The 26,602-nt window shown below is 37.0% G+C and overlaps 3 protein-coding genes across 5 annotated transcripts; 2 read left to right on the forward strand and 1 right to left on the reverse strand.

The window, feature by feature from the left end:
• The first annotated feature begins 5,715 nt into the window (after nt 1–5,715).
• On the forward strand, nt 5,716–7,492 carry LOC122005063. 3 transcript variants are annotated; one of them, XM_042559968.1, is made up of 2 exons: nt 5,716–6,086; nt 7,229–7,492. In XM_042559968.1, exon 1 carries the CDS (start codon nt 5,735–5,737, stop codon nt 6,083–6,085), a length of 351 nt encoding a protein of 116 aa, XP_042415902.1. In that variant the 5' UTR covers nt 5,716–5,734; the 3' UTR covers nt 6,086; nt 7,229–7,492. The 3 variants fall into 3 exon arrangements, with proteins under 3 accessions (XP_042415902.1, XP_042415903.1, XP_042415904.1); XM_042559969.1 differs by having other exon boundaries at nt 7,276–7,492; XM_042559970.1 differs by having other exon boundaries at nt 7,014–7,305.
• Nucleotides 7,493–8,516: 1,024 nt separating this feature from the next.
• Nucleotides 8,517–13,597, reverse strand: LOC122005064 (protein trichome birefringence-like 26). The gene is made up of 4 exons (XM_042559971.1): nt 13,313–13,597; nt 12,470–12,538; nt 11,814–12,091; nt 8,517–9,469 (listed from the first exon to the last, which is right to left on the reverse strand). Exons 1-4 carry the CDS (start codon nt 13,521–13,523, stop codon nt 8,705–8,707), a joined length of 1,323 nt encoding a protein of 440 aa, XP_042415905.1. The 5' UTR covers nt 13,524–13,597; the 3' UTR covers nt 8,517–8,704.
• An 8,140-nt stretch (nt 13,598–21,737) lies between these two features.
• LOC122005065 lies at nt 21,738–24,376 on the forward strand. Its single transcript, XM_042559973.1, has 2 exons — nt 21,738–23,509; nt 23,948–24,376. The coding sequence occupies exons 1-2, from the start codon at nt 21,795–21,797 to the stop codon at nt 24,132–24,134; spliced, it is 1,902 nt and encodes a 633-aa protein (XP_042415907.1). The 5' UTR covers nt 21,738–21,794; the 3' UTR covers nt 24,135–24,376.
• Nucleotides 24,377–26,602: the final 2,226 nt, after the last annotated feature.

A 26,602-nucleotide genomic window follows, 5' to 3' on the forward strand; every position in this document is an offset into this window, starting at 1 on the left:
ATCCACTTATAGATAGGGATCGTCCATCTTACGGGTAGTTGTGAAATAGGAATTTTATCTCCAAATCACATAAATCGGTGTGTCATTGTGGAAGTGAACAATTTGGGGTGATCGACTATTCAACCCTCCTTCTAGCTAGTCCAAAGATCCTTAACAAGTGGTATCAGAGCGAGGATGCTCTCCTTCGAACTAACCACAGAGGAAGCTAAGGATAGCTGGCTTAATTGTTCCACCAAAGTATAAAGGGAAAGTCTACGGGATATTACCTTTTGGATGGTGAAAATGAAGGCTTTCTTCGAGATGAATTAGAACACCATGATGGTTGTTGAGGAGTCGTTTGAAATTCCAAGAGACCAGAAAGGGAAAAACCTCTGACCATGTTATTGGACCGAGGAGCAAAGCTCACGATTAAAAGCAAATGAAAAGGCAATATCAATTTTGATTAATATTTTACCTAATGACGTGATGAGTCATGTAGGTGAGTATGAAAACACCCATAATTTGTGGAGCAAGATAAAGATAGTTCTAGATGAAGAACCTAAGCCTACACACGAAGAAGAAAAGTCTGAGGAAAGGGACGTAGTGGCTTAAGTGGAGAAGAAGCAACCGAAAGTTGAGATGTGTTCAACTTCGGAGGAGAAGGAAGATGAGGAAGTGTCGTCCACATCTTCAAGGATTGAAGAAGAATCCAAGACAAGTTAAGAGGAAGTCTTGAAAGTCAACCTTGCAAGAATCTCCACCGAAGTCAAGTCAAAAGACCACGTTGTTTGCTTCAGTTGTAATGAGAAAGGACACTACAAAAGTAGGTGTCCAATGGATAAGAAAAAGGTAAATCATAAACTCACTCAAGTTATTTTAGATACTAATATGGGTTGTAGGAATGAAGAAATCGAAAGGAGGAGAATGTGCATTGTGTGCTTCGTGTGTGGGGAGAAAAGTCACTACCACACCAAGTGCCCCAAGAAGAGAGAAATCAAGAAGCTAGCGCATTTGAAGAAGTGAGAGAAGAAGAGAAGCTCAAGTTGAGGGAGAGCTTCAAGGGTAAGGGAGGTATACCTTAATTTGAATTGTAATTCAAATTATAATTTCCCCATGCATGTTAGGATTGATAATGATTATCATCATATAGCAATGAAAAATTTTAGCTTTAGGTATTTTGATAGAAGTAGGGTAGATTTAGGAATTAACCCTAAGGTATTTATGCATGATAGACCTAGACAATTTACATTTTTATTACCTAAATAGAAGAAGGTAATGGAGAACATAAGCAAAAATTCTAAGAAGAAGAGACATATGCCTAAAAAGATGGGTAGGTCTAGGAATGTCCATGGTAGACAAGTCAATTCTAGGGTTAGAAATCTAGAAAATGAAAATCAAGTTTTGAAGGTAAAGCTTGATAGTTTGGAGAAAATCTTAGAAAGATTCAAGGTTGTATCGATAGGGTTAGATAAAATTTTGGATAGCTAAAAACTCAACAATGATATATCAGATTTAGAATACTTATTTAGTTCCTCCAAGGCAAAAAAGAAATCATATGCTAAGGTGGCAAATGATAATGGCAAGGGAGAGTCATCTAAGGCAAATGAGAAGAAATATGTAAGGGTTGCATATAATTATGGTAGGGATGAGGTGGTTATGGTTAAGAGCCCTAAGAGGAGCTCAAAGAGTCAAATAGGGACTCATGGTCAATGGATCTCAAGTGGACCCTCCTTAGGATTCTAGATGAGTCATGGAATGTGCCAAGTGGTTTGAAAACGAACTTGAGTCTTCAATTCAAGGAATTAGCAAAATTAGGATGAGTTTCATGTAAGAAATATGAAATTGGGTTCATATTGCATGAAAATTGATCTTACATGTATAAATGCCATATAAACTAATGCTATGGATATATTATGATTAATATGGGCATATATATCAAGAGGAAGCCAAAATTAGGATTTTACATTAAAGTTCAAGTGAACCATTTAGATAGTTTTAGATTTTGTATCAATCTTGGGATCCATGATATATAGGTGCATTTCAAGTGAACCATTAAAACAAATCTCTCCACAAAATTTGAGAATTTTTGGAGGTTTGTAAAATTTTTGGTGCATTTCTAAAATTATGTTCAAAATGTAGTTTAGACTAAAATAGGTGTGTCAATCGACTGCATCGGTTACCAGTCGACTTATAGCACTGTTCATCAAGCACAGAATATTTATGCGGGGTTAATTCGATGAGGGTAATCGACTGGGATCTAGAGCAGTCGACTGATAGAGCCTAAAACTATTTCTTAGCAATGAGTTTGACCGAGACAACTTGTATAGATGTATGAGATCTTTGGGGGATAAATACACAGTTTAGAGTCAGTTTGATGATCAAGTTTTTTACAATTGGGATATTATTGGAAGCTTTTTGATATTAGGCAAAGGGAGAGAAGTAAGGTTTAAGTGGAAAACCTTAAATATCTTTGTGATGAGAAATTTCTAGCTCAATTGGGAGCTTAGGTGTAGGGGAAGTCTTGTGATAGGTTCCAATGCATGTTGCATATTTCATTAGCATGGTTGATTGCTATTATGCTTTCCCTAACTGAAATGTATTACCAAATATAAAAAATAGAGAGATTGTTGGAAGCAATCTTTAGGGTCCGATGTGACCATGAGTTTTGATGTTTGGGTAAAGGGTTTAAGTTAGGTTTATCCTTGTATTTGATATATGTATTTGAGTTGTGCAGGTTTACAGAATACATATATGACTTAACTTGATATCTTCGGGTTCGGCGAAGGATGGAGAATCCGAAGGATCGTGGACAAGCCAGCAAGGATAAGCAGAGGGAATCACACTTTGAGGCATACGTGAAGGATGGTATTGGGACAAACTGTGGGCTTGAATGCATTCGAGGTACGAGAGCCAAACGTAGGAGGATTGAAGGCAAGAGGTCAAGATTGTGAGGAAGAATTAAGTGAGTCGTGAGGGTCCGAGTGTGAAAGAAATGTACTCGAAAAGGAAAACCCTAGGTTTAGGATTTTACCAGTCGATTGGTAACTAGACCAGTCCACTAGGGCAGGACACAGAATGTTTTTGTGTCCGACGGCTGAAACACCAGTTGATTGTTAATGCTACCAGTCGAATGATAAAGAGTCATTGACAGAATCACCGATTCTGTGGAGTGTCGTTGGCCAGCACTAGTTGACTAGTGTGAGGATCAATCGACTAGTAATGGTAAAATCAACTTGCTAATTTGCCTAAGCTCTATATAATGGAGCTTGGGGTGGCTGACCTTGGTAACGAAATTAGATGTGATTAACCCCTAATTAGAGTCTTCAAGCCTTCATAGCAATCATTATGTTCTTGATCGAGTTGTGGTGATGTTTCTCCACCGACAAGGAGAATTGTGCTAGCCAGAGTTTTCGGAGACTAATCCACCGACGGATAGGGATCGCCCACCTTATGTACAACCATGGAGTAGGAACTTTATCTCTGAACTACGTAAATCGACATGTCATTGTGGAAGCGAACAATTTGGGTGATCGACTATTCAACCCCCCCCCCTCTAGCCGGTCCAAAGATCTCCAATATGGAGAACCGAACATCGAGAGAATGTCTTGGAGTAGGAGGATTGGATGCCAAGCAGGAAGTCCAAACAGCTCTAAAGGACTGGATATTTGACAAGTCGCGTAAACTCTCATGAGAGGAGTTGGTGAAAACACATTCTATTGAAGGGAACATTAGGCGTCAATCCGACCTAGGGATTCACTGAAAATCTAAAAGTTAAGACAAACAGTCCCGAGACTGTCAAAATTATGTCAACTTTTATATTATGCTTGTATGCTAACTTTGTGATGTAGGCAACTAAAGCAAATAGCTTAGACAAAGATCCAGATGCTTGGAGAAGGATCCAAGCACCCTAAATTGTTTAGAGGCGCCTGGAACATGGCTCCCTGAGTTGTTTTGAGGCATCTCGAATTAGGCTCCCTATGTCATTCCAAGAGCCTAACTGGGAAATTTATCTCAAGATGATAATGCATGATTGCATTGGATCGAATGAGGTTCACTTGTGGTGCCCTGGGTCATTCAAGGCACCTCGAATGCCCTATAAAAATAGTGTTTGACCAATAGCTCAAAACAACACTTTTTTGCACTCAAACGATCTGCGTACTGCTCAAAACTCCGCCAAAGTGTTACTCTGACAACGACGATCAAGCTTCGATTCCTTTTATTATCAGTATTTTTATTGTTGTCTTTAATTATGTTGCATACAGGGGCAGATTTACGTTAGGGCCCAAGGATGCCACACCCCCCCAAATTTTAAATAATATTATTTTTATATAGATTTTTTTATTTTATTAATATATATACATATATATATATATATATATATTATTTGCCCCCACTAGATTTAGTTGTGTATGATTGGTCTAATGGTAAGATTATGTTTTTTTCAAACATGCTTCTCAAGTTAGAATCTTTGTTGGATTGAATTTTAATTTTATTTTTCTCCTTTATATTCCACATTCGAACTAAATATATTTTTCACATTCTAACTAAATATATAATATTTGTGGAAATTTGAAGAGATCATCATAATGTAATATGTTTAATAATTATTTTTGTTATTTAATATTCGACCTCGTCATTTAATATACGGCCTCCCCAGATCTAAAATCCTGGATCCATCCCTGGTTGCATATTTGGCTTCTTGTACTCAACGAAAGCGACTAATGATCATGTACCTTGGACTAGCATCACAGACTGTGAATCAAGTAAAAAAGTAACGGTGTTAGTATTGTGTTCGTGTTTATTTCATTTCTACTATATACTTTTCAAAAACTATGAAAAAGCGACATATGCTAATCACCCCTTATTGATGTAACTCCCACATACTAGTGCAAATATCTCATGTAAAGGTGTTATTATCAATAGGTCTTAAATCGATTTTTAATGGATACAAAATGCCCTATTGGTTGTCTCAATCTCTCTTTATAAACATTATTATTATTTATTATTATTATTATTATTATTATTATTAGATGAAATTATTATGATTTCCCTCCTTTCCAAATAATGGAAGGTGATTTTGAAGGAGCGCGTTTGACGATTTCACTTAGGCTATGTTAGGTGAGAGATAATCAATCTTATAATGCAATCAAGATTACATTACAATATTGATTACTTTGTTTGATACAGTTTTAAAAGTTGTAATGTAATCTAAATTATAAAAGATAATAAAATTTTGTAATATGAATTACAAGATATCAACAACATATAATTTAATTACATTTCAAACTCAATATTTAATTAAAATTTAAATGTCAAATATATTCCTAGTCTATTTACTGCACCAATTGATCGCAACGTTGTTGCTGTTATCGCCGCCTCCGTGCACCAACACTGCCGACCATCGACAGAGATCGCAGGATATTTTTATTATTTTATAATAATATAAATTATATTATTTATAAATAATAATAGACATCAAATAAAAAAAATATAACTATCCTTATAATCAAAGATTATAGGCATAGTATATAATTCTATCACTAATGTAATATTAATTATATTATAAATTTAATTATATTACTAAGTTGATCGACACGTAACAGGATATGAGAACAAATTTCAATATCTATATAAAAAAATTACATATTTTGTAATTAAAAGAGAATTAATTGGGCGTGGCCCAATTAAATCATTGGGCCGAGGACACCTTTTAAGTTCTCACATGAACAGCCATGCGTTACAGAATACGTCCGAAATGGCAGAGTCGCGTAAGCCCAGTATCTCAGCGGCGGCGCCATCCCCAAAGCCTAGGCCGCAGCCCACGCCGATCCCTGGCGCCGAGGATCCGGCGGGGTGGAAGGGGGCGCGCTATCCGAACCCGCCGGACTCCGTGAACCCCGACGTCACGACGCTGAGGGATCAGTGGCGCTTTGCCATACGGCAGTACAGCCGGTGGTACTCCCAGGCCTGGGGCACCGCCATCCTCGCCGGCGTTTCATTCTTTGCACTCGGATGGCTGATCAAGGGATCCAATCCCCTCCCTTCGCGGAGCACCGATCACACCGGAGAAAAGCCGTCGCAAGCCGCGACCAGCACCGAAAAGTGAGGTATTTTACCTTCTTCGTAGGGTTTCTGTTTTTGGTGCGGCCGTTGATTTAGGGATTATATTACTTTTTAGAAAGAAAAATATGTTTTTGTAGAATTTGAGGGACCAAATTGATAGGAAAACATAAACCAATGAAGTTAATGCTGGAATTGAGTTCATGCGATCATGAATTCACAAAGGAATCTCCTTTCTTTTAGATGTCAAACTATGTTTCTTTGGAAAATATTGTTGATAGCTCTGTGATGTTAGAAGCATGACAAATAGTGAATGAATTATCTTGACTAAATTTACAAGTAGTTTTCCTCATAAATTATCCCTCATGGGTAACGGGATAATCTATAAACCACTAGTGATAGAATAAATGGACATAAACCAATATATGATAAATGAAATCATGCAATAGTAGCAGAGTTTTGGACTCAACTGAGATGAAACTGGATCTTTTTTCCAGTTTTAATTTTAGGTCAATTTTTCACACGATTGGAACCTTCAAGAAGATAATTATAGTGAAGAATGGTAAGGAGTGGGTTCAGATGTTAGGAGAACGACGTGTGGTGGATTAATTATCTAAAACTATGTGAACAGGCAAGTGTGCTTTGTATCTCCTCAGTTGTATTCTCAAATTAGTTGTAGTATCAGATGCCTAAGTACTAAAAATCAAAAGGATTAGTCGCTTAAATCCATAATTGGAGTCTGTTAGTTAAATAGAGATTAATATATTACATAACCCAATCCTGCAGTCATTATTGTCATGCTTAAAAACAATTGAGGAAGTGTGTAAAATAGTATCAGCAGAGGAATTCGGGCACAAAGACAAACAGCTTGGATCCCCTCTTGCAATTTCCATTCAGTCAAGTTCTAACCCATTGCTTTCTAATATGTGGTTAATCTGTGAAACTAACTGTTCTTATGTTCTTACCCTTATAAGGTGCAAAATACAGAGGAGCCTTTCAATTATATAGCTTTCAGTGGTGGTTTCTATGTACACTAATTTTAGCCTTCTATTATATTATACATATTCTTCTATGGCTTTGGCTATCATTTACTGATCAGGTTTGGATTATAAGTTCGGCTTATTTTATCAATGTGATTAAACTTACACTTTGTAAACCGTGTATTTAATCTTTGCGCCTTTTCTGTAAGGATTTTATTGTCATGTTCTTCTCCTTTCTATCGAGGACTGGCACTAGCGCAAGCTGCAAGAAGGTTGGTTTTTCATGCAAAAAATAAAGGCAGAGGAGGCCCAACAACGCCGCAATTTCTGAGAAATTATGTAAATATGCCTAGTCCTCTTTTGAATACTTGAGCTTGCAGCATCGTAATTGGATTGCGTGTACTGTACAAGTTTGCTAGCTCCTTCTGCTATCAGAAATCTCAGAAATAATCTTTCAGAAATTGTTGGCGCAACGACGGGGCCGGTGAGGGTGCTACGTCTAAAAATAAAAATAAAATCTTTCTTTTCTTTCCAACCAAAATTAGTAGCAATATCATAATTAAAATAAACTGAAATGAACAACTAATTAATAAAGAAAAAAGACAAACGGATTTGATTTGGTTACAATCTAGGTGGTTGTTAATCCAAGACGGTTGCAAAGTTCTACTAAAAATGCTCTTTCTTTGTAGGTGGCGAAGCTTCTTACACTCTTTGAAAAGCTCAGAAAATCTCTAAGAAATAATTACAGTAGTTAGTTCTAAAGTTGTTGTATCTTTCCTAGATCAGGGATTTTTTTATAGTCTCTGTAAAATCTTATCTACTGTTTGAGGGCGCCTCTAGTGAGGTAGTGGATAAAGTTTTATCCGCTGTCAAATGACTATTAAGACTGGGTCGAGGGTGTCCTCAATAAACATGGAGGGTATGGAGGGCGCCTCCCATCTTTTATGGAGAGCACCTTCCATATTTATGGAGGGTGTCCTCTGCCTACAACATATAAATAGCTTCAACCTTCTTTTGAATATTTCGTTGTTTCGTTCGTTTGGGTGATTGCGGTCAATTGAAATAGGATTCATCTAAACCCAATTTCTGGCCTTCTCCTCGAGTAGGTTTTCGCTCCGGCTTCTCATCCCTCGAACGTCGTGTACATTCTTCTCGTCCATCGGTATACTCTTCCGTAATCTTTTCGTCCCTCGGATACACCGAGTCCGTCGACTTTCTTTACGTGTCATCCTTTTCGCTAGCTGTGTCTTTCACTCGATTTTCTGTGCTCCTAAACTCCTATACACTTAGACACAGGGATCAAAATCAAATCGGACCCAATCTAACTTGATTGATCATATCAAAATAATCACGGGGTGCAACAAAAATATGACGTGTGGATTCTATTGTGTTGAGCAACAGATGTTCATGAGTTCACCTGAAAACTTGTGTGTATGGTGACTTTATCGTCTACTTCGGTGTATCTTAAACCCTACAAAAGTCATTACCAGAAAGCTGTGCTAAGATTTCAGATTCCATTAACTCGAGTTTCTAAAAGATGAAAATTTACAATTAAACCTAATATAGTAATATGGAGGCTAAATACTAATACATCAATTTGACACACTGGCTTATAAGCATTTCCATTTCAAGTGTAGAGGATTAAAGAAACAAAGTTCCATCAGCAAAAAGGCAACTTGAATTCACTAGTCCTTTATAAGCTCAACAATTAGCTCATTCCAAGTATCGATTGCACCAGGCAAGCACCAGTGCAAGCAGTCATTCTGAACTTTCTTGTTTTTATCGTCGCCAAATGGATGGAACGTCCTGTAAGGTCCTGGATGCGCATCAGGTCGCAACAATGAAAGTTTGAAAGTGTCAAGGAGTTTCAGCTTTGCCCCATTTGCTCTTCCTATTGCCTTGGTGAACTCCTCCAACTCAATGTTCTGCATGGCACGGTCCAAATCTGTACCAGTGTATTCCCCAACCTTATACGGTGCGGTCCTGTTGCAAACTCCACCACTGGACCACTTGCCAAACTCAAAATGGTCTGGCGTCCATGTGCGATATATGACGGTCGGTTTATGCTCTGAAGTGTTGATAAAGTGGAATAAAGAGTTGAGGGTTTTCTTGTAGACATACTGAACACCAAGTTCTGATAAATTTAGTTTCGGGCAATAGTGGCAACCGATAACTGCGTTATTCTCCACATAAATTGCAGCTTTTAAAAACCACTGCCCACCGGATATTACCACATAGTCAAAGCTGTTATACTGGCTTGTCCATGTTTCATCAAGTGTGTCGGCATGGAGCTTACTCTCAGATGTTGCCACACCGTTATCATCTTCAAAAGTCTCGGCCTTAAGGAGGAAAGGGCTCCAGATGAGCGAGAGCGTGAAGTTGTGCAAGGGGAAATGCCATCTCCTTGATCTGTAGTGATCATCATGAAAAACCAGAACAGGTTCTTCCACCTGAGTTGCAATAATTTGATCAGTCGACGAGGAGACATATGTTTATCAACTCAGTTTACTGGGGAAAAAAAAATAGAAAAGAGAAGTCATGTTATGCCCTCAAAACTCAACTATGTCCAGTAATTACAGCCAATTAGTATCCTGATACTTATGTAATAAATTCCAGAAACAATAACTGTAAGATTTATGACCTGGATTAACATATAAATAGCTCCACCCTGGACAAATTCTTTACACAACGGATTTATGGACAGCCTAAAAGATTGAAAGCGGATGAAAAGGAAAAGAAACAGAGAACCAAGTACTGGCAACAATTTGAACCAGAAAATAAAACAATACGAGAAACCACCAGCTGAATACCAGCATCATGTTGCAAACAAGTTAGTAATTAGGACAATATAACTAGCAAAGCATGCACCATTTAAATGGTTAGTTATAACATATAGAATCAAGAAAAGTTGGCGGTAAGACAATAACTTTATAAGATTATCAGCACCAAAGGCCAGAAAAAAATATGCACCTATTTTGGAATGTGAAAGGTTCACAAGAAATACCACAGACCATTCTTGTTGGCACAGGCTACAGACTTATCGTCTAAGAATTTAATTGCATAATCAAACACCAAAAAGTTAAATTATAGTTTGGGGCCTAATGTTACATAGAGAACTCCACAATGATAGAAACACTTAGTGGCTTCACTTTCTTTATAGAACTTCATTCCTGTAAAATTTTCTCAAATACTGAATTTTCTGCACAAACTTGAAGAAAATGATGTCTTTTATTATACAAAGGTGACATAGCTTTAGGTAAATCTTGTTCTGAAAAAGGTTGTTCAATCCATTTGAAGTTGATAAAGTTCAAATACAAACTAGTTAAAGAAACTAAACTCTCAGCTTCAGGTTATCTAGTGGGGAAAATGTTTGCTAGATAGCTGATGAAAGTTGATTGCTTTCACAAAGACCAGCAAAACTTGCAGTTTCATCAATAAACTCAGAGAAAGATCAATTTGGAAAAAGTCAAAATTCGTTAATAATGGTTAACCTTAAGTCTGCATAGAAAATACAAAATCCTAATACAAGAAAAGAAAGGATAAGACAGCATGCAAGTGATGAAGTTCATACAACATTTACACTGTAAATACAGCCAATGAATTTGCAAGAGTAGCTTGTTTAGTAAGATGTAAATACTGTAAAGAAATTAGCAGTAAAATACAAAGATTTTTATGAAATAATCCCAAAATAATGGAAATTGATTTTACCTCCATTAATATTCAAATAGACTAAAACAATATAGATGCAAAAGATAATTATTTGAGGCATATGCTAAACACTACAAATTCAATTTGCTGTCATGCTTACTCTCAAGGTATAACCCAAAAATGCGCTTCCACAATGTCATGTTCAGATAGTGCCTCCTCTTAGGGCACACTCTATTTGCCCAAAACAAATGTTTAAAAAATTGAAATGAATAAAAATTGAAGAAAACAAGAGGGTTTTTAGTATTTTATTTTGCCTGTGTCCATTCTGCAGAGGCATTGCATTGGTTTAAATAGAGAGAAATGTTATTGTTGGCTGGCCATCCCAATGTTAACTTGGAGCTCAGCTTTTATTTTCGTGCAACTGCATTTTAGTTGCATGGTAAGTTATTAATTCAGATCAAGACTTTCTAACGAGCCAAAATTTGTTAGATTCAGATCAAAATAAGGGTAAGTTATCCTGCAGCACTCCACCAGGCGCATGTTAGGATGAAGCCTCTTAGATCACTACTCGTTCATTTTCCCAAAAGAATAAACTAGAAAAAATTTCAGAGAAATAAAGAATAGAATTGCATTGCATTGCATTGCTTTAATTACAGAAGAATATTGATGTTGAATAGTAATCCCCAGGTCAAATTTGTCCTTCAATTTTTCATTAAGTCTGTTTAACTGCATTTTCCGGCGAATGGCATGCTACAAATTTCTAATCAAAGCTTTTAAAAGAGACTAGAAAATTGCTTTAAAACAAAGAGATGCTCAAATTTAAATAGCATTATGTGATGTTAACACTGTTCTCTCAAGACTTTTACCTATTCTTAAGAAATAAACAATAAAACAAAAGAGATGGACTTGGACAGCCCATGGAAGCACAAGTTTGCTCAGATAACCTACACAATACCAACCTTCATCCAAGACAAGGTAAGGTGAGACTAACAAAATCATCAAGATAAGAATTAGGATCCAATTTTCTTCACTTTCTCCATTTAAATAGTTTTGCAATGTTGTCTAACAGAACTATACAGAAACTTTACGATACTTGCCAATGAGTAAAATATTGATATGTCTGAAGCTTGTGACCCTAAAGTTTACCTTGGAAAGGAGACAGAGCAATGACTGTGCATGGTTGCGAAAAATTGAGTCGCCAATTAGTGCCAAACATTTGTTTTGCATACCACCCAGAAATTTCTTAGCACTGAATGGAGGAACATCACACCCATGTGGCTTCCATCTCCAGAATAGATATCCTGTATCTGGACGCCCATTCACCATGCAATTCTGAGGAGATTCAATAAACCTGCAGCTTTCATTGGTATATGTTGGTCCAGTAGGATTTGGGATCCATTCTCCAGTAAAGAGATCACACTTATCTGCATCAGGCATGGTGCATCTTCTAGTCAATTATAGCTCACTAAATTTTCAAAGATTGCACTAATATAATGGGAAAAGAAAAAGAAACTATAAAAACAGTGGCTATTAATTAGAACACTATACAAATAAACAATGTTTCAATATTCAGACTCCTTTCCGCAGTCGAATTGTTCTTACTCATTCTCTATCAACTAAATCAAGGCATTCTTATGCAGAGTTGATCTAACATCCGTATCCAATTAATTTCGCTTCATCACCAGAAGTCTAATTAATAAGATTCACCTAATAAGCTCAATCACTAGTTGTTAGCAAATCAAACTTAGCTGATCAGCAGGTAAAAGTAAGATTTATCTCTCTTGTTAACTTAGGAACACTACCTTTTGAAACCTGGTCCTCTGTGACTGCTTCTGGAACTGGAATTGAAGACTTGTCTGTTGAAGCTGGTACTGAAAATATACAGTAATATCAATTATCATATAACATAGGAAGAGGAAAAAAAACAGTTGGACCAAATAACAAGTCATCCATAATAGAATACAGTTGCTGATAAGTTTTTGTGGGTGAAGTTGCACAGACAAATTTCATACGAACAAAGCTATAATTTGAATAAACGAGCCTATATTCTCAGGAGAGGACTATGCTCTTGTAGAATTTATTGGGGCGTTTTTATGGAATTAAATATTTTCATTTAGTAGTTGATGCTGATGATAAAGCACAATAACGGATCTAGCCACCAAGAAGCTATCAAATGATTATCCTCAGTAAAGTGAAATGCGATCATTTATGAACAAATGTTCTTGAAGATCATTGTCTTCGCTCTCCTAAACATTAATCCAATCTATAAATAAGAACCCCACCAATGTAATTCAACAAACTAAACAGAATTCAGGAGAATATAGATACGTGTTATCATCATGAAAACCAAAATTAAAGATCTTCGTTCTCAAATTTTCTAATCAAGACAGGCTAAAAGATCCGAAAAAATGATAAGACTGACAATGATTAAAGTTCAGACCTTTCCACCGTAAAATACACTTTTTATTCGCAATGAAAATCCAGAACCCAAACCACCAGACTAGCTTTTAACAGTCACTGCTCGATGAGGAGCGGACAAACACCTCGTTTCGAGACTCTTATTTTCTTCGAATATTACCAACGTTGTGAATTTAGGCGAAATTCAACCCTAGCCAAACAGATCTCTGCGACAGAAAAGCCCTCACCTTTATACGCCTCCTCAGAAAACCCCGCCGTCGAGTCTGATCTCTCCGCTACGGATTCGGAGGGCAACTCGCTCGCCGGCGTGAACATGGGGGAACCGGAGAAGAGGAGACGGGAGGAGAGGCCAACAAGAAGCGCCAGGCCGAGGAACTTGACCAAAAATTGCTTGCTTTTCCGCTGCAGCTGCTGGCACTGTCCCCAATCCGACCCCATAATAGATCAATGCGGCAATGTGAGCTCCCGGAGCGCCGTCCCTGCCCAGGCCCAGCGAGTCTCACGAATAAATAGCAAGCGAGCTAGTAATTAATAATTAATTGACTTATGGGAACTTGATCGAGTAATTAATAAATAATTGAAACGCAAGAACAATTATGCGCACAATCTATTATCTATAATCTATAATCTATAAAGTATAATCTATTACTAAAAACAGCGAGGCGGATGCATAGGAGCAGTTTTTGGATTTGGCTGGGGAATTATAAAAATATGAGGGCTGTCCTATAATTATTTTTAAGTAAATATAAAAAAAGGGCGTCTTTACAAATTATCAAAAAGATATATTTTTTAAAAATAAAAATAAATGGGCATCACTCCTATAATTTTATCTCCAAATTATCCTTGAATTAGCACATAAAAATTATTCGAAGCTACTGAATAGCTTCTACAATGTATAGTAATCATCGGATAGCTTCTATAATAATATGATTTGTATCGTATAGAATCAACCTAAAAGCAACTATAACATATAAAAATTATTCAGTAGATAAGTTACCTAGTAATTGTTACAATGTATTTAAAGCGATTTTAAAATTTATGATTTCTTCTATGAAAAAACTATCTAATATCCGTAGCAGAACACAAATATTTTTATGTAATAATTCAGAATCAAATTTGTTGTTTAATCAAAATAAACTTTTTAAAATATAAAAATATGTAAACCCTGATAATAGAATTCTAAGTTGCAAAACCTATTTAATAATCGACCACTTGGGACGAAGGCAGCAACTCCCAACCAAAAGCTTGCTATACTTTAGTAGGAGGAAGCGTCGGATGGAGGAGATACACACCAAAATCTCACCGGATCCCACATCTCGCAAATAAAAGTAAAACTGGGTGTGGATTTTGAAAAAAGTAAACTTTCCAGGGGGCATATGAAAGTTTTCCCTCAAAACCAAGTATCGATTTATTAATAAGAGTCTGTGGCCAAACTAATTAATAAAGAACAAAGTAAAGAGTATAAAGATTGTTTGTCGCCTACTGTTTTTAGTCTCGAAATTCAAAACAAACTTTAGAATAACGAAAGCAATTGCAAGAACTTCCCCGAGATTAGCGCCTTTATTTCCGACATCTGTCCCAACCGCATCGATTTAAAATGGTGGCGTCTGTTGCTACTTTCACTGGGGAATATATTTTGTGTGCATTTGTAGGCGCAGATGACGATATATCGTTTTTTTTTAAAAAAAAATGTTTTTTTAATCGAATCGTATTCGAAAATTTTTAAAATATTTAAAGCACGTATCTTAATTTTAAAATTATTAAACCATATACTCAATTTTATTTTGACACTTTTACTATTTCTAGTTGACTGCTACAATTATAAATTGTAACAGTCAAATTGATTAATTTTCTTTTTTTTTAAATAACTGAAATTAGCTAATATATTTAGAAAGATCGAAATACTATAAAATTAATTTCTACGTGTTCGTCTAATTCTCTAAATTATATAAATATTCTTAAGTATCAATTTGACATATTATATTGAAAGTGATGATTTTTTTAAATACTAATGTGTCTAAAAAATCGCTACTTTCAATATATTGAATCAAATTGATGTTTGAGAAATAAATATAATTTAAAGAATTAGACGAGGACCTAGTTTCACGTCATTCTGATCTATCTAGGTTCATCAACTGATTTTGGATTAAACTCTTTAGGTTCACTTGACCAAAATTAGTTGATAAATCTAGAGAACTCAGAATGATATGAAACTAGGTCCTATCAGTTTTTCTAGCTTTTTTAATTATATTCATGTTCACAAACAATGATTTAACTTAATATATTGAGAGCTGTAATTTTTTTAAACACGAATTAGATTTTTCAAATACATTCGTGTTCAAAAAATCACTATTCTTAATATAGTTGATTAAATTGATGTTTGAGAATATTTATATAATCAAGAGAACTAGATAAACATAAAAAATCTAGTTTAACATTATTTTGAATTTTCTATATTCATCAACTGATTTTGGTGGAATGAACTTTGGCAAAAATCAGTTCATAAACATAAAGAGCTCAGAATGACGTGAAACCAGGTTCTATGATTTCGTCTAATTTTTATGATTATATTCATACCCTCAAATATCAATTTGACTTAATATATTAAGAACAATGATATATTGAGCACGAATTTGATTTTTTAGATACATTCGTGTTAAAAAATCATTATTTTTTAATATAATTGATCAAATTGATATTTGAGCCATTTATATAATAAGAAGAACTAAACAAACACATAGAATCTGGTTTCACATTATTCCGAGATCTTTAGGTCCATGAGTAGGTGTGTAATCGAGCCGAGCTGAGCCGAACTCAACCGAACTCTTGAATGTTTAAATTTGACTTGTTTATAATCGAGCCGAGTTCAAGTTTTATTTAACGAATATATTCATAACTCATAAGCTTATTCGAGCTTTTATCAAGCCTAAACGAGCTTAATACATATAAATTATAAAATTAAATATTCATTAAAAACTAAATTATATATTTAGAGAAAATTATAATATTCTTATTAAAATTTATAATTTTATTCTAGTAAATAAATTTAATATATTTGTTTATATTTTTCATAAGTAGAGTGTAAAATTTATAAATTTAATATCAAAACTATTATTTTTTTATTTAAAAGTTTATTCATGAGCTTACTAACGAGCATGTTCACGAGCTAACGAACCGAGTATTATGAAACTTCAGCTTGGTTTGATTATCTTAACTAGCCTCATTAAACAAGCTCAAATGAGCTTTTATCGAATTGAGCTTCCAATATCTCATGAGTGGTTTGGTTCATTTACACCCTTATCCATGAGCCGATTTTAGCTGAAACTCTTTTGGTTTATTCGGTCAAAATCAATTGATAAACCTAGAGGGCTCAGAATGACGTGATACTAGGTCCTATGAGTTCGTCTAATTCATATGATTATACTCATACACTTTGTAGGACCCTTGACGGCTGGCTAGAGGGGGGATGGATAATCCTACAAATAAAAACAAACCTTCCTCAATCTTTATAGCTTTGTCAAAATTAACACTTGCATAAAAAATAATTAAAAGACGAAAATTAAAAAGAAGAGGCACAAAGAAATTACTTGGTTATAACCAGGGAGGTTATTAATCCAAGGAAATTGAAAGCGCACTAAACACTCCTTTTGGCGGAGAAGTATCTTACAGCAGTTGAAATACTTAAAATACGAAGCTAGACAAAAGAAATTGTTTACAAGTGTTTTATCTAAGCTTGTGGGACCAGGGATGTATTTATAGCCCTGGGCGGAACGCCTGGAAGGGTTCCAGGCACCTGGGAGGGGATAAATTTTTATCCCTATCGCAACGGATCGCCATGTCGCGATCCAATAACATTTTGATTCTGAGCGCCCGAACCAGAAACTCAACTTCTAGTTGACTTTTTAGTCCGGGTCCTCCGCTCTGGTCTCACTCACATTGGTCCGGATTTTTTGCTCCGGTTCCACTCGCTTGAGTGATTTCAACCATCCGGAATAGGGCTCATCCGAACCCAACTTCCGGCCTTCGAGCAATCTTCCGCTCCGACTTCTTGTCTCTCGGAAACATCGCGGGCTTCCTTCTCGTCCGCTTGCGTACTCTTCCGTATAACCTCATCCCTCAGACGCACCGAGCCCGTCGGCTCTCTCCCGTGTCGTCCTTCTCGCTAGCTACATCTTTTGTTCAAATTCCTGTACTCTTAAGTTCCTACCCACTTAGACACAGGGTTAAAAACCGACAGGACCTAACCTGACTTGGTTGATCATATCAAAACTATCTTGGGATACTAACAATCTCTAGGGATGGCAATGGGGAGGGGCGGGGGCGGGTTTGTCATTCCCATCCCCGCCCCATTCTCATTTTTTCGGGTTCGGAGATTCCCCGAACCCGAACCCGAACCCATGGGGATCGAATCTCCATCCCCGCCCCCATCCCCGCTTCATTCCCAAATTTAATTTATATTATTATTATTATTATTATTATTTAATAATTATTATTAATGATAATATTAATATTAATATCAATATTAATAATATTATTATTAATCATATTTTCAAAAAATTTAATATTAATATTAACACTATTATTAATATATTTTTTAAAATCATATTATTATTTATTAATAATAATAATAATAATATTCGGGGCGGGTTCGGGGATGGGGATAGTATTCCTATACCCGCCCCATCCCCGAAAAATCGGGGATCCCCATCCCCATTTCGGGTTTTCCCCGCGGGGCCCCAAACCCGCGGGGAAAATTGACATCCCCAACAATCTCCCCCTTTTTGATATGATCAAACTCAAATTAAGTTAGGGTAAACCATAAATAAATAGCAGTTATAATTTTTGCAAAAATTACAAGTACAAAAATTAAAGTACAAAAATTAAAAAATAAAATACAATTGTACTACCCTCCCCCTAGATTTAATCTTACTACTCCTCCTTTTGATCACATTAAAGGTGAGGTACGTTAAGCATATAACTTGGAAGGTCTAACAAGTCTAAGGGAAAAATAAGAAAATATGAAAAGTTAAGTTTCAAAGATTTTGAAAAAAATAAAAATTTTAGCAAGGGTTAAGAAAAAAATTTCACAGGAGCTTAAAATTTTGGCAAAATTTTTAAAAAATTTGTATTTTGATCCCTAGTTCATAAAAATTTCAAAAAATTATTTAGATTAACCTTTAAAAGAAACTTAAACAAATTTAAATGATTAGAGCTTTTAAAATAAAATTTTCTAAGAAAAAATTGAAGCATTAGTTGAATGCTTCACAATAAGTCAATTAAACATTTAATTCAGTAATTAACTTTCAAATTGTGGTGAGACACTAAGTTTTCTTGATTAATGGTTCATTAACCAATTCTAGACAAAACCTCTTAAAAAATTTAAACATTTAATTTTCTTTCTGAAAACCCTAAGTCCAGAAATACATTTAACCTAAGTATGATTTTGGAACTCAATACAAATTCCTACCTACTGGATTAACCAAGAAATTTTTAGGAATGTATTTTTATGAAATATTTCTATTTTGTCCCTTGTGGTATTTAAAGTACCAATTTAAGCCATTGTATTTTCTAATATGTTGATTATTTGAGCATGTACGATGTTTCAAATTTTCTACTTCTTTATTCAATTTTTCATTTTCTAATTTCAGTTTATTGAAATCTTCCAACCGACAAGAAACAAATAAACTTGATTTTAACTTTTTATTTTTTTCCAACATGCAATAATTTTTTTGATAATAATTTAACAAACTGAAATAACTTGTCAGGAGGAAGAGACCGTACCTGACTTACCTTGTCGATCCCGTAATCTGAAGCTCTCCCTGAAGTGTTGCTTTCTTTCGATGTCGCTCCCCCTTTATCAATGCTCTTGATGCTCATTTCAGACGAGTTTGCTTCATCTTCTTGGTGACTTGCCACTAGCACAAGTCCGGCGAGGGCTTTAATCTCTAATTTGGACGACGTTTCATCCCACATTGCTTTGAGATTTCTATGCTTGTCGGTTTGAGCTGGCTTCTTGTTCTTTTCCTTGTCCTTGCTCCTCAATTTTGAACAGTTGTCTTTTATATGCCCTTCTTCGTTGCAATTGTAGCATCGGACATTCTTTTTGTTTCGATAGATAATGCTTTCTCATATGTGATTTAAATTTATTAAATTTTCTTACCATTAGGGTTGTTTCATCTTCATCGATTGATGTTTTGGAGTCAAGATCTTCCTTCTTAGCTTTCAAGGCAAGATTGTTGTTTGATTTTTCGATTTCTTTAGAATTTGCTGTACTTACCTCGAAGTCCTTAGAGATGTAGCATGTATCTACTAAGAATGATCATTCTGGAGCCCTCGGGAAGATGTTGAGCATGTACCGGATTGAATCTCGGTTCGTTACCGATTCTCCGAGATTATTGAGTTGAGTAATGAGCTCTTTGATCCGTGCTTGGAGTTGTGCTACCTTTTCTCTATTGTTCATCCACAGGTTTGTTAGCTGTGTTTGGAGGATGTCTCACCTTGCTAACTTTACTTCTGAAGTACCTTTGTGGAGTTCCAGGAATTTCTTCCAGAGTTTTTTTGCGTAGTCGTAGCTGCCGATTCAATTGACCTCCTGGGGTGGAAGTACGCTGAGTAGGTGGAACTCGGCTTGTCCGTTCGCTACGAAGTCTATTTGCTCCTTCTTGCTCCATTGGTATTCTTCTTTTTCATTTCATTGTTGGTCTTTGGGACCTACAAAATCATATTTCATAATTAACAGAATTTCAAAATCTGTTTTAAAAAAATACCTCCATCCGGTGTTTCCATTACGTGAAATCTCCCTCGAACTTTGGTGGATAAATACTTGCACCGACCATTGTCTCGTTGTTTCAGTCGGGGGTTAGTCATTCCAAGGTGTCCTCGTTCTGATACCAATTGTAAGACCCTTGGCGGCCGGCTAGAAGGGGGGTAGGGGTGAATAGCCCTACAATTAAAAACGAACCTTCCTCGATCTTTATAGCTTTATCAAAATTAACACTTGCATAAAAATAATTAAAAGACAGAAATTAAAAAAAAAAAAGGCACAAAGAAATTACTGATTATAACCAAGGAGGTTGTTAATGTAAGGAAGTTGAAAGCGCACTAAACATTCTTTCAGGCGGAGAAGCCTAGGCTAAGCTTACAAGTGTTTACTTAAACATTCCTTCAGGCGGAGGCCTCTTATAGCAGTTGAAGTACTTAAAATACGAAGCTAAATAAAAGAAATTGTTTACAAGTGTTCTATCTAAGCTTCTGGGACAAATGATGTATTTATAGCCCTAGTCGGGATGCCTAAAAGGGTTCCAAACACCTAGGAGGGGATAAACTTTTATCTCCATCTCAACAGATCACTCCACGTCGCGATCCAATGACATTTTGATTCTAGGTGCTCGGAAGAGTTCTGAGCGCCCGGAGTCTAAGCACCCGGACCAGAAAGTCTCCAGTTGACTTTTTAGTCCGGGTCTTCAGCTCCGGTCCCGCTCGCATTGGTCCGGATCTTCTGCTCCAGCTCCACTCACTTGGGTGATCTCGGCCATCTAGAATAGGGCTCACCCGAACTCAACTTCCAGTTTTCAAGCAATCTTCCGCTCCGGTTTCTCGTCCCTTGGAAACGCCACACGTCTGTTTCTCGTCTGCCCTCATACTCTTCCACAGCACCTCGTCCCTCGGACACACTGAGCTCGTCGGCTCTCTCCCGTGTCATTCTTTTCGCTAGCTGCGTCTTTTACTCAACTTCTTATACTTCTAAGTTCCTGCACACCTAGACGCAGGGTTAAAATACCAACAGGACATAACCTGACTTGGTTGATCACATCAAAACTACCTTGGGTACTAACATACTCAAATATCAATTTGATCAATATATTGACAGTAGTAATTTTTTGAATACGAATTAGATTTTTTAGACACATTTATATTTAAAAAATCACTGCTTTCAATAAAGTAAGTCAAATTGATATTTGAGTACATTTATATAATCATAAGAATTAGACGAATACATATGATCTGGTTTCACGTCATTCCAAATTCTCTAATTTTATCAGCCGATTTTGGTCAAACTCTTTAGGTTCATTCAATCAAAATCAGTTGACGAGCCTAGAGAGTTCGACATGAAATTAGGTTCTATGAGTTCGTCTAGTTATTATGATAATTTTCATACCCTCAAATATCAATTTGATCTAATATATTGAGAACAATAAATTTTTCAATACGAATTAGATTTTTCGATCATATTTGACCGAAATCGGCTAATAAATCTAGAAAGTTTCAAATGATATAAAATCAATCATATATGTTCGTTTAATTTTTCTTATTATATAAATATTCTTAAATATTAATTTAACTAAAACTACTTAGAGTTATAATTTTTTAAATCGATTGAACCATATCAATGACAAAAATAAAAATTTAATAATTTTAAAACTAGTTTCCTACATGGTTCGGTAAAAAAACCGAATGTTCTTTGAATCTGTTTGCTCGTTGTGCATATTAAACCGGGTCATGACCTTTTGCCAAATTGTGCAATTAAACCAATCTGATTGGATTTGAATAAGGCCCAATATGATACATGTTGGGCCTAATCTACACAGGAAAGCCTACGGCCCACTGTGTTTCTCTGTAAAACGTTTCAGTTCGCTTGGACGCCTCGACGGTCGCTTGATTCGCTTCGTCTCCTGCTCACCGAAGCTTTCGGTCCGCGCTAGGGTTGCCATGGGAGACGAAGACGAGAGTCCGGTCTTGCCTCCTCCGGGTTTTCCCTTGAACTTGAACTCCATGAGGATTCCTCAGCTGGTCGAGTTCCTCCGATCCTCCTGCCAAAAGGTGGACTTCCAGGAGGTGCAGAGCGCTCTGATGTCGAGGGAGGCGTCACTGAAGGCCGAAGTGGAGAAGAGATTCTTGGAGGAGTTGACTGCGAAGGAGGTCGAAAAGGTCGAGCTCGGCGTGCGGAATGAAGGCCTCGAGCGGGATTTGGGGGGTTTGAGGAACATGCTAGCTGAACTGGAGCAGCAACAGAAAAAGAGCGAGGAGAGTTTCCGTTTCGACAGGTCAGATCTCCAGCAGAAGCTGCGGGATAAGGAAGCGAGATGCTCCTTGTTAGAGTCGAGGATTCTGGACCTTGAGGAGATTGATAGGCGACATAGGATAGATTTTGAGTACCTCGAGGAGGAAATCCTTAGGTTAAGGGAAGCTTGTAGAGTTGCGAGAGAAAGGGAGCAGAAATCTCAGGAGAAGATTGCGACTTTGCTCGTGTTGCAGGAGCACGGTAATGTGGATTGCTGGAGGAGGAAATGCAAGGAGTTGCAGGACTCGATTTCACAGCTGGAGGCTGAGAAGCTGGGTCGGAGAGTAATGGAGAGTAACAAAAGTGAAGAAAAGGGAAAGAGCAAAGCCAGCTTGCCTACAAAGGATAAGGAAAACCCTAAATTCCTAGGATTAATTGTGATCAGTGACAATGATGATGAGCGCCGTGCTGAAGATTGTGAAGTGAAAAAACACAGTGCGGAGAGAACTTTGGACATCAAAAATGACTCCACCTTATGTAAGAACCCGGAAATGCTGCATTCTGATGCTAGTAGGCGAGTAGTGGGAGTTCAGGATTTTGATGAAAACCATCCGGATGGTGTTCTGCTAATTCCAACACCAAAAAGGAAGCGTGTTTCCAGAGTATTTACCAGTGACAGCGAGAAGGATGATGATGCCGATAATATTCCAATAGGAAAACTTTGGTCGATGCAAGCCAAGGAGGATTATAAGCCGAAGCGATTAATTTCACTGCGAAAATTAAGCGAAACAGATGATTCAGTGAAAGGAAAGTTTCCTTCCAATCCATCAACTCCTAGATTTGAGGATTCAAGTTTAAGAAGCAACGGTAGAGCAAAGGTGTTTCTTACCAATCTGTCAACTCCCAGCTTCAAGAGAACAAGTTTAAGAAGCAAGGGTAGAGCAAGGGAGTTTCCTACTAATCCATCAACTCCTAGTTTCAATAGTTCAAGTTTAAGAGGCAATGGTAGAGCAAGAAGGAAGCTCGGGTTCTTGGGCAGTGATGATGAAGAGGAAACAAAGATTGAATTAAGGAAGGAGCTTGATGATGATGCGAGTCCAAATAGTGAGGGCAAGAATTTAGGCGGATTCATTGTAAGTGGATCAGAAAGTGCTGAAAGTGCACCTAGTTCAGAAGAATTTTCTTCTGAAATAGAATCAGACAGTGTTATCGACTTTGGTAATATCTTGGCTGAGATAAGTCGGAAAAAATGGACTGAAAGTTGGGAGTTTGAGGCAGATATGCTAGCATCATTTTCCAGGGATTCTGAGCTTTGCTTGAAAGCTGTTTGTGTTCTTTATCGGCAGCAGACTTCTGATGAGCAATCCGCGAAGGGAACATTTCTTCTGAACAAGCGAGGATTCAACAAGTTAGATGCTCAAAGGTATTGTCAGAGTGGATTTTGATACTTGCTGCTTTTTGCATTCAGGTTCCTTGGTTCTAACGTTCTCTCTATATTTCAATCTGGTATGAAGATTATACTTCTTTATTTGTCGATGTTGAAAATTGGTAGATTTATACTAAAGTCGTAACCATGATAAGGACTATAGATCAAAAATATGGACATGTAGGAAATTCCAAAGGCTAAAACATTATAACTTAGTTATTGTAGATGATTGGCACTATTTGTTCGTTCACTGTCCTGCTTATAAACTGGATATCAAAATCTTCAATTGAGACTCGATGCAATAGTTCTTTTTCCTAAATACGTTACCTAACACTTAACTGACATTAAAAATTCACGTACTGGGTTTATTGTTTTTGTAATTGATCTTACAATAAGGTCGAATTGGTCTATCAACTTATCTTCATCTTGTTTCAGGGGATCTATGGTGGCGGAGTTTCTTACAGATGGCGATCCCAATGGCCCTCTAAAGAAAACTGTCCAGGATTTGGAAAAGTATGACCCAACGGCACTATCTTTCTGCCGCAAACTCGCTAGACGATACTCGAAGCAGTTATTCACAATTTACCAGAGCAAAGAAGATCCCTTGTTTTTGCCATCATAAACCTGTGTGATGGGATTACTAACGAATGCTACTTGGGTTAGTGTTTTGGTTTTTTCTACGTGCGCTGCATTGCAAAGTTGTGCTGTAGGTTCTAATTCATCAGTGGGAAACTTTTTGATGTAACTTGTAGTGTTCTTACTGATATTACCTAGAGTTAGTTTATGCTCGCGACGAAAGCAATGTAAATGGTTGAAAATATACAATTTTTTATCCTTTTTTATCTCTAGTATCTTTGACATCGATGTCCAATGTGTAAGCAATGGTTATGTTTTATGTCTGTTATATAATATATGATACGGTGCATGATGATGAGATCCGATAAAGATGTGGCAGTTAGAGGTCAAGGTGATGTGATAATCAGAAGTTAATGGGATGTGACAGTCAAGGAGATGTGGCAGTGAGAAGTTAAGGTACCCAGAAGTCAAGAGGACATGACAGTCAGAAGTCAAGGAAACGTGGCAGTCAACAGGTCGGGAATGTTGTCAGCAATTTGATTCCCGATCGGGTTTCAACATACCAAGATTCTAGACCTGAAACACCTAAGTATACGGTCGGATGATACGATTAGGATTTGACGAGTTGGGCGCTCATGGCCTAGCACCTTGGTCTCCCAAGGTCTAGACCATGGGTTATACTTGACTGGTCATCCCGGGCTTTCCTACTCCTTCCCGGTCAGGACGAAGAGCGCTATAGGATAACGAGATAATAGAATCATAACCGTTTGTCAGAAAATAATTGCCAAATGTCAGGGAATATTTCAATGGTCTGCAGTCACCTATTAATGGAACATTCCTTCAGGCTACAGAAGGATGTCACGTGTCCTCCATCACCCGATAAGGTTTGACACTCGACATTCTCTGACATCAGTCAACTCCAGAAGGTACGCGCTATCATATAAAAAGGGAGGTCCTCTCCCTCACGCAGGTACGCTCTCTCGCACATTCGAACTTGTTTTCTACTTTTCTTCTTCTTCGTATACTGTTCTTCTGGAGAAAAAGTACCTGACTTAAGCGTCGGAGGGCCTACTCCGGGGACTTTTTCCCTGGTTTCTGGCCTCTAACGCCTATATGCATGTCTGAGTGTGCGCAGAGATCATGTACCGCCGGCGCAGTCATTGTTGTCCGTCGACACCACGTGGAAGTCCATTTTTGAAAACATGTACGAGAAGGCATCTCGGTTCCCCGTCAGCACTCGGTGAGCCCAGCCCTTCGTCTTGACTCAGGCCTGGACATCATATATATATATATATATATATATATATATATATATATATATATATATATATATATATATATATATATATAATATTTTAGCATACTTTTCACTTTATGATTTTCCAAAATGTTGAGAGAAAAGACAAACATTTTCTTTGGGTCGAATCTATGCATAGAATTTTCTTTCATTACGTAGAACTAGCTGGTTAGACCCAGATGCTTCTAATCGAGATTTTATTATGAAAAAAAAAGTATATGGCAATCATTTAGTCATTTAAACTTGAGGAGCTCCTCCTCTGTGTTGGCAATTGTTGTAACGCCAGCAAGCCAATTCAGAAATCCATCCTTTTCCCAGCAATTAATGTTCCCTCGATCAGTCAGGCTTGCCCTCTCTGGCATTCCATCATTCATCTTCCCCTCTATAAAACCCCATTTCTTCCTTCCATTTCCTACAAGCCAAGCAGCAGCAGCAGCAGCAAGCAATGGGTTCACTTGGTCCAAGCATGGGCATGGGAATGACGAAGGTGATTCCCACTGCCAACAAGCTTCAGCAGAAGCAATTAGAACAACGCGGCTCAAGCTGCTTCCAGATGCCACTGCACTACCCCCGCTACACCAGAGCCGACTATGAGACGATGCCGGAGTGGAAGCTCAACTGCCTTCTCCAGGAATACGGCCTGCCGGCGACGGGTGGCGTCGATGACAGAGGAAGTTCGCCATGGGCACTTTCCTCTGGTCTTGATCACTGAACCCATCTTTATCGATATATATCTCTATCTATGTCAGACTAGTCCTACGTGCAAACTGATCTTAGTGTGGTAATGTATGAGCTCTGTTGTGCAAAGAGCATGCTCTGAGGTGCATAATCTAGTTTTATGAGAATATTGTAGTTTTTTTTCACTTATTGAAGACGAACTTGAATCTACTCGTGCCTGATTAATGAAACTACAGTGATCAGAATAACAATCTTGGCACAACAAAAGTTCTTTCTTTTTCTCTCATGTTTCATTTGTGATGAACAAAAAATCTATGGCTTCTGAAAGAGGGGAAAAAAGTTGCTGAAGGTTTTCAGAAATGCAAAACATTCAATTAAAGACAGTAAGCAGAGACACACGCAGATGTATACATCCCTGATTATACTTTTTACCAACGTCTGATAATTTTAATACTAATAAGTTAAAAGAAAAATACATCTAAATGTATTTAGATGTCAATTGTAATAATATTATAATGAACCTTAATTAAAAGTTGAAA

Source organism: Zingiber officinale, chromosome 7B, assembly GCF_018446385.1.
Source record: "Zingiber officinale cultivar Zhangliang chromosome 7B, Zo_v1.1, whole genome shotgun sequence".
NCBI classification, from domain to species: domain Eukaryota; kingdom Viridiplantae; phylum Streptophyta; class Magnoliopsida; order Zingiberales; family Zingiberaceae; genus Zingiber; species Zingiber officinale.

Excerpts from the sequence above, each read along its gene's own strand:
- LOC122005065 (XM_042559973.1), top strand. The coding sequence starts at position 21,795 with ATGGGAGACGAAGACGAGAGTCCGGTCTTGCCTCCTCCGGGTTTTCCC. Across the intron at positions 23,510-23,947 it reads AACAAGTTAGATGCTCAAAG|GGGATCTATGGTGGCGGAGT; the intron begins GTATTGTCAGAG and ends ATCTTGTTTCAG.
- LOC122005064 (XM_042559971.1), bottom strand. The coding sequence starts at position 13,523 with ATGGGGTCGGATTGGGGACAGTGCCAGCAGCTGCAGCGGAAAAGCAAG. Across the intron at positions 12,539-13,312 it reads TTCTGAGGAGGCGTATAAAG|TACCAGCTTCAACAGACAAG; the intron begins GTGAGGGCTTTT and ends GTATATTTTCAG. Across the intron at positions 12,092-12,469 it reads AGAGGACCAGGTTTCAAAAG|ATAAGTGTGATCTCTTTACT; the intron begins GTAGTGTTCCTA and ends TGCCTGATGCAG.
- LOC122005063 (XM_042559968.1), top strand. The coding sequence starts at position 5,735 with ATGGCAGAGTCGCGTAAGCCCAGTATCTCAGCGGCGGCGCCATCCCCA.